The 13,111-nt window shown below is 39.1% G+C and overlaps 1 protein-coding gene across 4 annotated transcripts in view; it reads left to right on the top strand.

The window, feature by feature from the left end:
* LOC129700480 (ankyrin-2-like) overlaps window positions 1-13,111 on the top strand; it is a 634,003-nt gene that overhangs the window by 572,840 nt on the left and 48,052 nt on the right. For all 4 annotated transcript variants that reach the window (XM_055641008.1, XM_055640993.1, XM_055641017.1 and 1 more), the window contains 2 exons: window positions 1,252-6,840; window positions 10,255-10,335. In XM_055641008.1, the coding sequence (XP_055496983.1) occupies window positions 1,252-6,840; window positions 10,255-10,335 (5,670 nt within the window). The remainder of the gene's footprint in view (window positions 1-1,251; window positions 6,841-10,254; window positions 10,336-13,111) is intronic.

The following is a 13,111-nucleotide window of genomic DNA, read 5'->3' as shown; positions in this document are numbered from 1 at the left end:
GCCCATAAAATGAAATGTAATAAAGATCTTGCCACCATTTAGCTCAGATATTTTGAACACAAAATTATTGGCTAACATTGAATTATAACTGAATAACCCAGTGCCTATTTCAGAACATAACAATAAAACACAAAATGATCGTAAATTTTATTTAAATTTGAAAACTGTTTAGATAGCCGATGAAATGTTCTTTCCTTAAAAGTGGAAACTATTTAATGCTGGATATTATTGTTATGTTTGAACAAATATGCCATTCTAGGAAAAGTCTTTCCTGCTTTTAAGTAACCTACATCAACCACTGTACTTCACCACAATGCCACCTAACTAAAGCAAAATGTCTATGTTAATTAGTGCTTACATATGGCTGCATGCCTCATGCTGTCAGAACTCTAGTTTTGCATGGAAATAACTTGGCTTAAGCGTTCTGTGTGTGTGAGTGTTGCAAATTTTTAATTTTGCTCTATCCACCATATTTTGTTTTCTGACTTCATCCACTGGTTATATTTTTGATCTCTTTCAGTAGATCCTCGTTTGGTTTGCCCTTCTTCTTAATTTGTGTTTTCGTATTTGCAAAGGTTTTTTTTTTGTTTAGTTGTCAGAACAACTAGGATGTTCCAAGGAAAGGATCTCACTTCATTTCAGTAGCTTTTTCTTTATACTATGTGCATTTAGATTTGAGATTCTTTGCCGGTTTGCAGCTGGTTTAAATAATATGATGTTCAATGTGTTTTTTTAGTTCTAGTTCCTAAAAAAGTAAGCTTTTGTTTAAAATTTATTTTTGAAATAGAAGACAACAAATGTTGTTCTGACAGTTTGCTAGTACTGGCTTTCTTTAAGAGGAAATCAGTTATCTGTGGTTTCTGATCTTTTTTTCTTTAGACGTGAATCTGTTACATCTAAACAATCTTGAGATTCCTATCTCTGTGCGAATGCACTGCTCCTATTTATTTCAGTTTGTTGGTGTCTTGGTTTCGATTCGATTTGTTATTGCTTTGGTGTTGTAAGTGGTGTGGATGTGTTCTGGTGAAAATAAAGCAAGTTATTTCCTGCCTGTTACTTCCCAATTTTGAGTTGGCTTTGCTTCGCAATTGTACCCACCTGCAGACCTTGTGGATATCCATCTGCCATTCAATCCATCTCTTACTTTGACCCATCCCTTCAGAATCTGTATTGTGTCACCCAAATCACATTTTCCAATTTCTTTCTTGACCCATTTTTGTTTTAAATTGAAACATTTCTGTCAAAACGAAGATGAAGAGGAGGAGACTGAATCTGCTGAGATTTCTTCAGCCATAAAATCCCATCTTGTCCATGATGTTCCTGTGCTGGCCAGCCCAGACTTGCTTTCAGATGTATCTGACATGAAACAAGACTTGATCAAGGTCACTAAGATCTTAAAAACATCAGGAAGTAAAGGAAGCCCAATAGAGGTGAAAGAATTAGCAAAAGGAACTGAAGATGAACCAGGTGAGCCTTTTGAAATTGTAGGGAAAGTGAAAGAAGACTTGGAAAAAGTGAGTCAGATTTTAAGAAGCGGAACATACACGGGTGACGAATCTCTACAAGAGGCCTTTGGTGAAGAACTCGAAGAAAGCTGGGTAATTATCAGCGACGAAGAAATTGATGAAGTCAAACGAGAAGTACCAGCAGAGGTCACTGAATCTTTGTTTGTGGAGCACAGAATTGACAGAGGGCCCCGAGAAAAGGTTGTGAAAGATATGAATGGAATGTTGGGCTATTTAGAAAATGACCTGGACACATATTTAAAGGAAGTAGCGACAGGACCTCCAGCCACTTGTCAAATGAATATCGTCCAAGAAAGTTTTGAAGCAACATTCATTACCAAAGATATTAAAAAAGGAACTGATCAGATGATTTACAAACCTTCAAGATCTGAGGAGCTCAGTGAACAAGAGGAATTGCACAAAGCAAAAGACCAAAGTAAACTTGATATGGGAAAGACAAAGCCAGTGTTTCAGAGATTCAAGGCAGAAAATACCGCAGTGTATTTTAAGGATCCTGCATTTCAATCCCAAACGAAAGAATCAACAATGGAGCTTAAAAAAGTACAGCAGAATATTTACACTGAATCTGATTCCACCAAGGAAGAAATAACATTAGTGCCTCCAACCATTGCAGAATCTACCTCACCTGTGGTAGAAGAAACTCCCATTGGTTCAATAAAAGAGAAAGTCAAAGCTCTCCAGAAGCGTGTGGAGGCAGAGGAAGGACAACGAAAACAAGTAAAATCAGCAGTGAAGGAAGAGATTTGCATACCGGTTACTAAACGAGTATCATGCACAGAGGCTCCTACTTCCGCTGTTACAGAAAGGCTTGAAGAAACAATGTCAGTGCGTGAACTGATGAAAGCATTTCAGTCAGGACAAGATCCATCCAAGAAGATGACTCGACTCTTCCAACATGCATCTGATGCTTCACAAGCAGAAAAGCAAACTTTAGAAGAATTAACAAAACCAGAAGTGTCTCATGATGTACTCATAGAAGCAAAAGCAGATGATGTAGGAAAGTTCAAGCCACAAGGGCTTTCACAGGATACATTGCGTATAGATCAGAATGGAATAGCTGCAATTAGTTCAGTAACACAAGGCACGAGGGAAATTAGTAGGGAAAGGAAAAGAATACCATCAAGCAAAGATAAGAAGGTACTCACAATTGAAAGAGGTGATGCAAGTTCTGAAACATCAGAAAACTTTGAGTCAGTTTTTGCCGAAGATCATGAGAAGCAAACTGAGATACACAGCAGCAGAATTACTGTGACTAGCGATTTACAGATCAGTCCAGACAGGAAGACATCCACTGATTTCACTGATGTCATTAAAGCGGAATTAGAAGATAACGACAAATATCAACAATTTAGGAAAACCTCAGATACTCCAGATGCTGAACTTTACCTTGAACAGGTAGTGACAAGCCCAGTTCATCATCACCTGAACATTAGTTTTCCACCACAGTATGTGAAAAATGGATTTACACCAGATGTAACATTACAAAATGGTGCCCTTGATGACAGTTCAGAAAGCCTAAAGCATGAAGGCATTGCCGACTCTCCGAGCTTTAGCTTAGGTGATGGTACTCCTCAAATCAGCTCAGAGGAGAGCTATAAACATGAAGGTCTTGCAGAAACTCCTGAGACGAGCCCTGAAAGTCTCTCCCTCTCACCAAAGAAAAATGATCAGGAAACGTCAGAAAAGCAAGATGCTGGAGATCCTGTCAAAATAGACAACGAGGACCAAAGTTTTCAGAAAAGCACACCTTCTGCACAGTATGAAAATGTAATCTCAACTGAAGAAATTTCTGACTTAAAGGTAACAAAGGAATATTTAGATGCCACTGATGCAGAACTAACTGCAGATTCGGGTTGTGTTGATTATGATGAATTGCAATTGACAGAAATAACTCAAGCCACATCTCTCGTAGATGAAGTAGATGAGCAGAGCACAAGTGAATCTGTCTCTGCCCTTAAAGCTACAGATGATACCAGTGAAAAAGATGCTTTTATGCAGGAGGAATCAGAATCTTTGTTCCTTCATGATGGGCATGATGATTCTTTGGAGAGTGGATTCAAAGGCAAGGAGAGAAGCATTTGTGTGTCAATGTCGGATGGAAAACCAGGAGCGTTATTAGCCCCAGATACTGCAGTGAAGGAAACTGATCAAAAAAATGCTTCACCAGTTGTAACTTCCATTTCACCAGAGGCCACACCAAGAAGTCAACTATTGGATTTGTGTCTCACCGGAGTTTCACTTGATACTGATAATCTTAGTCCAATGGCAGATGAATCTTTGATCAGCCATAAGGATTCTCTGGAGGGTAGTCCCACACAGGATGATATTGATACAACTTCACACAAATCCCCAGATTCACTGGAGCCAAGCCCCTTAAAAGAATCTCCATGTCCAGATTCTCTCGAAAGTAGCCCAGTGGAGCAAAGGTTAAGTACAGCAATCTCCATGGCACTGAAGAGTGAAAAAGTGGCTCCTATCGTGATCACTGAGAAAAAAAGTGACAAAACTGATATTTCTTTGGATTCTACATCAGCCAGGAGTAGAATTCTCAGAGAAATGCGAGGAGAAGGACCCATAAGCAGAGAAGCAAGGAAGCTTATGTCACCTGATGGGAGCACAGAGGAAGATAGTTTGGACCAAGTGTCTCAAATGGAAAGTTCAGGAAAGAGCCCTCTTTCACCTGAAACTCCGAGCTCTGAGGAGATCAGTTATGAAGTCACACCTAAAACACCTGACACGCATATACTCTCAGTTGCTGACAAGCCAATTGTGATTCCAGAAATCCAAGAGGAAATTGATGATGATTCCCCTCCAGACAGTGAATCAAAGAAAAGATTTACACCAGAAGAGGAGATGTTTAAAATGGCAGCCAAGATCAAAACATTTGATGAACTAGAGGAGGATGCTAGATTAAAACGTGATGGTAAAAAGGAGCAGAAGTATTGTGATATGTCGTCAACCCCTGCTATATCCAATGTAGAAGATGCAGAAGTTATAGTTATATCTCATGCCGAGCATAGAATGAGCTCCTCTTCTTCAGAAAGTGAGCCAGAACTAACTCAACTAAGCAAAGAGGCTGAAAGTGGACTGCTCATGGAACCAGTTATTCGAGTTAAGCCTCCTTCTCCACTCCTCCCTGTTTCTAGTCCTGAGGATGCAGAATTTCCTCCCATACCGGACAAAAACTACACCTTTAAGATAATAGATCACGAGAAAGAATCAAGTGAACAAACAGGTGATAGTGGCATAACAGTAGAAAACAGAAGCGTGGACAAAGATTGCGGTGTTTCAATTGATTCACAGGTTTCTGAAGCAGTGCCTTGTGACAATGTTGAAACTCATCATTCCTCTGCAGTTCATTCTTTTACAGCCACTGGTGAGTCTATTGAAGAGCCAGTTTCTTCAGAAGCACCAGCTTTTGTGCCTGAGCTGCAAGAGGAAGATATTCTTACTGAGGAAGATGTACAGCGTCTTGAGCAAGCTGCAGAAAAGCGAGATGAACTGTGGGTCGATAGCAGATCTGAAGAATATCAAGCAAAAGCACATGACCAGAGGCATGAGGGCCAGGATGGAATGATCGAAAAATCTTCATCACCTGTAATTGACTGTGTGGAATATAAAGCAGCTCCTGCTGACGAATCTGCATTAAGTGACATGCATTCAAAAAAAGTAGCTGAGGAACAGCGTAGCGAAATAATAATAACTGAGACAAAGCCGGAGCTTGATGCTTGGAATACAATCAGAGAAGATGATGACGTATTTGCAGCTCGTCTTAAAGAGGAAGAGCAGAAAATATTTGGCCTAATGGTTGACAGACAATCTCGTGGTACAACTCCTGATACCACACCAGCAAGAACTCCGATTGAGGATGGTACACCAACCAATGAACAAAACCCATTCCTATTTCAAGAGGGAAAATTGTTTGAAATGACCAGAAGTGGTGCCATTGATATGAGCAAAAGGAGCTATGGAGATGACGGCTTCCATTTTTTCCAAATTGGAGAAGATCAGGATGCTGAGGCTTTAATTGAAGCGTCAAAAATGGAAGGAAGTGAGGATGAGGTGAAGTCTCTTGAAACTGAGAGCGTGACTGATGGAGTACTCAACCTTTCTCAGACTGAGATTCAATCTGCTTCAATGTCAGATTCACCACCCACTATTGATGCAGCTCTTCAATCCCCTATTGAGTTTAGTTGCACTGATGAACAAATAGCCACAAAAAATGAGCAAAAATCGAGAATTCCAATCAAAATGGGCATTTCTGCATCTGCCAAATCTTCAAAAAAAGACACTGCAGCACCTGAAGTGGCTGAAGTAAAACCTTTCATCTTAAATGATGAAGTAGATATTGTTGCTCCCAAGGCATCTGCGAATAATGTCCAGTTGGACTTTTCTACAGTGACAATATCTTCACAACAGGCTGTTAGGAGTGACGATGATTCATCAGACTCATCACCTGAAGAGCAACGTTCAGTTATTGAAATTCCTACTGCAATTATTCAACAAACCTACCAGACAGAGGCAAAATCAAAGTTACCTGTCAGACATACTGCAGTTGTAACTGCAATTCCTCGTGTACCAACTGCACCCGTAGATAAGGCATCTTCATCTTCTGCCAGTGTTCAGGAAGGATCTACAGATGATGTAGTAAAATCAAAATCTAGAATTCCTGTTAAGGCCGTTGCACACAGAATAGACCACCATTCGTCACCAATGTTACCAGACATGAAAAAGACTTCAGAGACCATTAAAATCCATGAGGTTAAATCTAGGTTGCCAGTAAGACAGGAACCACGGAGCAAGTCTGAGTCAGATGCCAGTAATTCTGCTGAGATGAGAAGTAAACTTCTTAATAAGGGGAAGAGCTGTGATACCGAACCTGATGCAAAAGAACCTGTGTCCCAATTTTTCATTGGATCAGAAACATCTGAAAGTAATAAACCAAAATCATTCCAATCAAGACTTCCAGTGAAGACCAAATCTAGTTATAGTTCACAAGCTGCTACTGGTTATACTAAGGGCAGCAAAGATACATTTTTAGAACTTTATAAACATTCAATTGAATTTTTTGAAGAAATAAGTGATGAGGCTTCAAAGTTGGTGGATCGTTTGACAGAGGAAGAGCGAGAACATGAAGTGTTATCAGATGATGATAGCAGTGCTGTAGATAGTTCTATTATAGAAACTGAGCAGCCCAGTGAAGTACACCAGCCTCTTCCAGAAGACCTGTTTGATGTGAGGCCAATCTGGGACGAATCTGTTGAAACCCAAATTGAAAGAATTCCTGAAGAAAATGGCCATGATCATTTTGAAGGTACCAGCCATCTACTGGATTCATTGTGCTATTGCGCTGCAGAATTTGTAGTTAGCTTTGCAGTTCATTCGGTTAAAGTTTTTGTGGTTGTTCATGTGGTCTTGTGAGAGTTTGTGTTGTGGCTTTATGATTTCTATGTTTTGTAATGTGCTACTTGACTGATCTCAAGATTGGCAAGCTAGAAAGGCAAAAAGAGACTATCTGAAGCAGAAGCATAGAAAAGCAATAGTAAAACACCAATGGGAACTAGCATTGGCAACTAGAAACCTTTGACTATTTTGAATTTGATTTTCCCACTTTATACAACAAGTATTATGACACTAGGTAGATACTCCAAAACTAGCATTATTGATAAATGGTTTTAAAAATTATACAGATTTGGACATAATTAAGGGATTATATCTGACTTTAATTTTCCGTCTATTTGCATTGATCATAATATTTAATGTGATTTTAAACAAATAGTATGCAACATAAAAACATTATTTACATAAAACATTTTAAATGTTCAACAACATGAGAAATAATACATTTACTTTATATAATGTTCATCTGGCTTCATAACATTTGCTTGTTTAGACTGGGAAAATTGAAATTCAAAAAGATATACCACTGCAAATCCAGCTTCATATATAATATGGAGACCAAGGCTTCAATTACACCTACACTACCAGTTTGGAGTGAAAAAGATAAATAAACTCCTTTTGTTTTAGGAAGGATATGTTTTAGAAGGATATGTTTTAGACCTCTGGTTTTGGTAATATATCTGCATGATCTGCCCCAGGCCAAGGGGATTATTGGTTTCTCACAAGCACAAAGAGCAGCAGTTTTATTAGACTTCAGCACTGATGTGAGTGGAAGGAATCATTTCATTGAAAGTTTGGGGACGGTTAATCATAAAACAGATACATTTTTAAGGTTTATGGATTTTTCATACTGGCTTTCCAAACAAATTGCCGATACTCTTCCTGTATAAACATTTGTATGTTAATGTGAGATTTTTTTTTAAAAAAAAAAAGCCCCCCCCCCCCCCCATTATACTATTCATTGTGAGTGATAGGATTTGCCACTTTCTTTCACCATATGTATAGAGATGGAAGGTTTTTATATATAAAATAGGTATGATAGCTTCAACTAGCATCCATTATATCCAAGAAGATTTAACTTGGTGATTATGAGTTAAAATCCCAGCATGGCAAGTTGTAAAACTGATTGTAATAAGCCTAGTAGTTGCACAGTGGAACCAGAATTTGGAAAAATCCTGTAGAATTTCTGCAAAGACCAGGTTGTTTATCGGAAAAGTGACGTTATCTGTACATAATTCCAATTCCATGTGTGAATTTGATCTGAAGGTGTCGGGGAAACTCGAGCCAAGGATTAAGTATTGTCTTGTCATCATTTCCCACATCTCCAGAGTAGAAATAAAAATCAAAGATGAAGAGTGCAGATATTTTAGTTTTCCAAAACAGAACTGGTCACACTGTCATCTATGAAGACCAAGTGTAAAGAGAGCTACATAATTAAATCTTAACTATCCTGCCAATGAAATAGGATTAACACATTTTAATTTACACTTTGCAGTAAATGATTGGTGAAAGTAAAACTCTAAAATGATGCTTGGAGTCTTCTGGCTGGAATTCCTCAAAGCATGTGACTGTAAGCACCAGTTTATAATGTTATGCTGAGACTAAAAGCTATAATCACATATAGGAAGTGGATTGTCATGAGAATGTGCCCTCCCATCTACAATAACAACATTGGAAGAACACCAGAAACCCAGAGAAATCATCTAAATATCGCTACCTAAGTTGTTTTAGGTTTTCACTTGGAGTGTGAATTCCCTTGCAGAAGCTCACTGCATGTCTATTTGAGATATTCTGAACTTATATTTGAATATCTATACATTGTGCAGGAGTAATCATAGAACATTAAACAGGAGCAGGCTCTTCGGCCCACAATGTCTGTCACCCGTTATGGCAATTTTAAGTAATCTTATCTGCCTGTTTATATCCATCCATTTCCAGCCTATTCATGTGCTGACCAAATGCCTTTTAAACACTCTTCCATCACTTTTCTTGGCAACGCATTTCAGGCACCTATCATTCTCTCTGTCAAAAAAATTAATCTCATAAATCTCCTTTGAACTTTCCTCCTTTCACCTTAAAGCTATGTCCTCTGGTGCATGCCATTTCCACCCTGTGATTGAGAGAATCTCCCTAATCTATGCCTTTCAGTATTTTATATATTCCTATTATGTCACTCTTCAGCCTCAGCAGAGAAAACAACCAAGTTTGACTAACCTCTCCCATAGCTAATAATCTCCAAGCACAGCAACATCCTGCTGAATCTGTTTTGTGACCTCTCCAATGCCTTCCTTTAATGCTGTGGCCAGAACTGCACACAGTATCGCAGTGCTGCCGACAGAGTTTGGGATTTTGTCAGTTTAGCGAAGACCTACAACAATGCACAAGGCAAGCAAATAATTACAAAATTAAATATTGCAGATGCTAGAAATATGAAATAAAACACAAAACAGATTAGTCAATGTCAGTGGAGGGAACAAACATTAACATTTCAGATAAAACTCTTTTGCTTTATTCCCATAACTTAATTTAGATAATGTTCCTGGATTTTTTCCTTTCTATTGGTAAATATACAGTTTAAGAGAAATACTTTTAATATACCTTCTTTAAAATTTGTTCATATGTTCAATAAACTTTCTGCTCCCGACCCTGCCTCGAGTGTTACGGGACTTAATATAATCTAAGCTGTTTCAATTATGTCGTTCAGACATGGAACATTCCAATATTTTTTTCCCAAATCATCCTTGAAATCTTACCAAAAAAAATTTTCAGATTGTAAAAAAAGATGCAGATTCGCATCAAAAATAAAAATAGTTATAAAAACATTATTCACATCAAGTAATTATTATTTTCATGCTTTTTTTATACTGTTGAATATGTCTGCTGTATTCCTGGTTGGTGGTTAGTTGACATTCAGGTTATTGGAATATCTCCTTGTGGCAGGTTTCCCTGTCTGAATGTTTATTTCAAATATCTCGTGCAATTTTTTTTTATGCTTCAAACATCTCAGGAAGGTTATTGGATGTGCAGTCTACTGACAACAGCATCGTAATAGCATTCTTTTCAAATGGTAGTCAGATAAGTTAAAGAATAAAAAATTCTGAAAATGGGAAGACCTTTCCAAAATTATAAAGGCAGGAGTGAGTTTAGTCCTCTTTCACTCCAAACTGGCTTGTCAGTGACATTAACTTTCCAAAGAGTTTTCAAAGAGTTTGTTTAGTATTGCACCTTGCTAACAATAGTGATGGGATTATTATCTTTGGTATGGATAAACTGTTTTGCCATAATTGTATACACATGCCTTTGCTGTTCCTTGTTTGTTTAATTTAAGCCGTGGATGCTCAGGAGGACTCTGAAAGAGCTGAGCAACGACTCTATCTTATTGCTGACCACCTTGGTTTCAGCTGGACAGGTAAGAATTTAAACTCAGTTACCCTATGCATTAAGTCATGAGCATTATTTGAAGCATTGCGTGCAATTCTGGTTGCCCCATTAATGAAAGGATGTGGAGGCTTTGGAAATGGTACAGTGGAGGTTTACCAGAATGATGCCTGGATTAGGGAGTATTAGCTACAGGGAGAGGTAGAACAGACTTGGATTGTTTTCTCTGGAACACTGAAGGTTGCAGGGATACCCGATTGAATATAAAATAATGAGAGGCATAGATAGAGTAGACAATCAGAACCTTTTAGCCAAGATGGAAAAGTCAGATGGCAAAATGTAAAAGACATTTTGTGAGGCAAATTTATCGAACATTTGTACACAGAGGGTGGTGAATGCCAGGAACACATTGCCAGTTGAGGGGGTTGAGGGAGATACAATAATAGTCAGCATTTGAATGGAAAGGGAAGGTAAAATGGTTAGCAACCAGGAGATCCGGTAGCCAATGCGAACCGAACGCCAGTGTTCGGGGAAATGATCGGTGAGTCTGCGCTTGATCTCACTGATGTACAGGAGGCTGCACTGGAAAAAACAGATGCTGTAGATGAGGTTAGAGTGGGTGCACGTGAACCTTTGTCTCAAGCTGTGTCATCTTGTTCCTCTCAATAATTCCTCTTCAAGATGGAGTTTATTCACAGTAACGAAGGGCCAAAATAGAACAGTTAGTTTTTAAACAATACCTATCAGTGACCTATCCAGCATTTGTCACATAGCTTGTCCTGATGCACAAGCAACTCCTATTCAACAACGCCCGAAACGTCGCCTATTTCCTTCGCTCCATAGATGCTGCTGCACCCGCTGAGTTTCTCCAGCACTTTTGTCTAACTTCGATTTTCCAGCATCTGCAGTTCCTTCTTAAAAACTCATCTCATCTGCCTGCACACAGTCCATATCCCTGCATTCCATGTGCCTACCTGACAGCATCTTAAAAACTCCTCTCTTTCCACCACCAGACATGTCAGTGTACTATTCACTCTCTGTGGCAGTGTACTATTCACTCACTATTCGGCAGCAACTCTACCACTATGCCACCCTCTCCCTTATAGCTAATCCTCTCTATTCCAGGCAGCATTTGGTAAACCTCTTCTGCGCCCTCTACATCTTTCCTGTAGAAGGGTAGCCAGAACTACACACAATACTCCAGATACCACTTAACCAATGTATTATAAAGTTGCAACTTGACATATGCAACTGAAGGTGCATCAGATTTATAATGGCTGCAAGTACAACGATTATTTTCATCTACAGACAATGCTTAGCCTCTCTCAAGGAGTCACAGAATTGAACAGCTCAGAAATGGGACCATTGGCCCATCACATCCAGGGCAGTCTATTCGCCCATCTAGCTTAATCAAAATTGCTCATATTGGGCCCATATCCTTCTGTGCTTCGTCTACTTGTGTGCCTGCCTAAATGTTTCTTATAAGGACTGATTGGTATCAGACTCTACCTTCTCCTCTGGCCGCAAGTTTCCATTATTGTCTGTGAAGAAATGCCCTTTAACATTCCTTCCCATCACTTTAAACCTTTGCCCTCTTGTTTTTGATACCTGTACCACAAGGGGGGGGGGGGTGGAATTCTGAGTATAACTCTTAAAATTTCATATACCTCTGTCAACTGATTCCATAGTCACCCATATTCCATGGAAAATAAGCCCAACCTATCCAATCTCTTCCCACAACCAATGTCCTCCAAACCAGGTAAAAAACAGGTGAATTTATATCTCCAACACAACCATATCTTTCCTATCATGTGCCGACTAGACCTGCACACAACACTTTGAGGTCAGTCTAACCAGTATAAGTTGCAAAATTATGTCTCAACTTTTATATTCTGTGTCACAATCATAGAGCGTGGAAACAGGCCCTTCAGCACAGCTTCCCCACGTCGATCAACATGCCCCATCTACACTTCCCACCTGCCTGAGTTTGGCCCATACCCTTCCAAACCTCTATCCATGTTACTGTCCAAATGGTATTTAAACATTCTGATAGTGCCTACCTTAATTACCACCACTGGCAGCTTGTTCCATATACCCATCACCCTTTGTGTAAAAAAAGTTCATGTTCCTATTAAATCTTCCCCCCCCTCACCTTGAACCTGTGTCCTCCGGCTCTTGATTCCCCTACTCTTTGTAACATCCCTTCTTTGCTGCCCGATCTACCTGTGTTGCAACTTTCACGGAACAATGAACTTGCACCCCAATATTCTTCTGTTCACCAACATTCCTTAGCACCATTCCATGTACCCTATACCTCAGCCCCTCAAGTCCTGCCAACAAACTGATAAATCTTCATGGTAACATCCTTCCTATAGCAGGGTAACCAAAACTGAACACAATACTCTCCAAATGTTGCCTCACCAAAGTCTAGTACAACTGTAACATAGCATCTCAATTTATCTACTCAATACTGTGACTGATGAAGGCCAATGTACAAAAGCCTCTTGACTATCCTATCTACCTGTACTCCACTTTCAGGGAATTATGTACTCCTGGACCCTTCTGCGCTACAACAATGGGGGATATGGAGGCGTTATTCTCTAAAAGTTAGGGTTAGAAATAATATGAGCACATGAAAGGTAAATTGAAATCTGGCCTGAAGATGGATCTCCCCTCAAATGTATCTATCCAAACTAACTGGTTTTGTACCAATCACAAATTACAAGCGTTGCATGTCTCAAATAATCTCAAATCGTTATTTTGTGAAGAATCTATGTTGTTATATTTCTATACCTTAAAGTCGATTA

Source organism: Leucoraja erinacea, chromosome 1 (genome assembly GCF_028641065.1).
Source record: "Leucoraja erinacea ecotype New England chromosome 1, Leri_hhj_1, whole genome shotgun sequence".
Lineage (NCBI taxonomy): Eukaryota > Metazoa > Chordata > Chondrichthyes > Rajiformes > Rajidae > Leucoraja > Leucoraja erinaceus.
The sequence above is the reverse complement of the archived record's forward strand: the minus strand, read 5'-3'. Positions and strand labels throughout refer to the sequence as shown.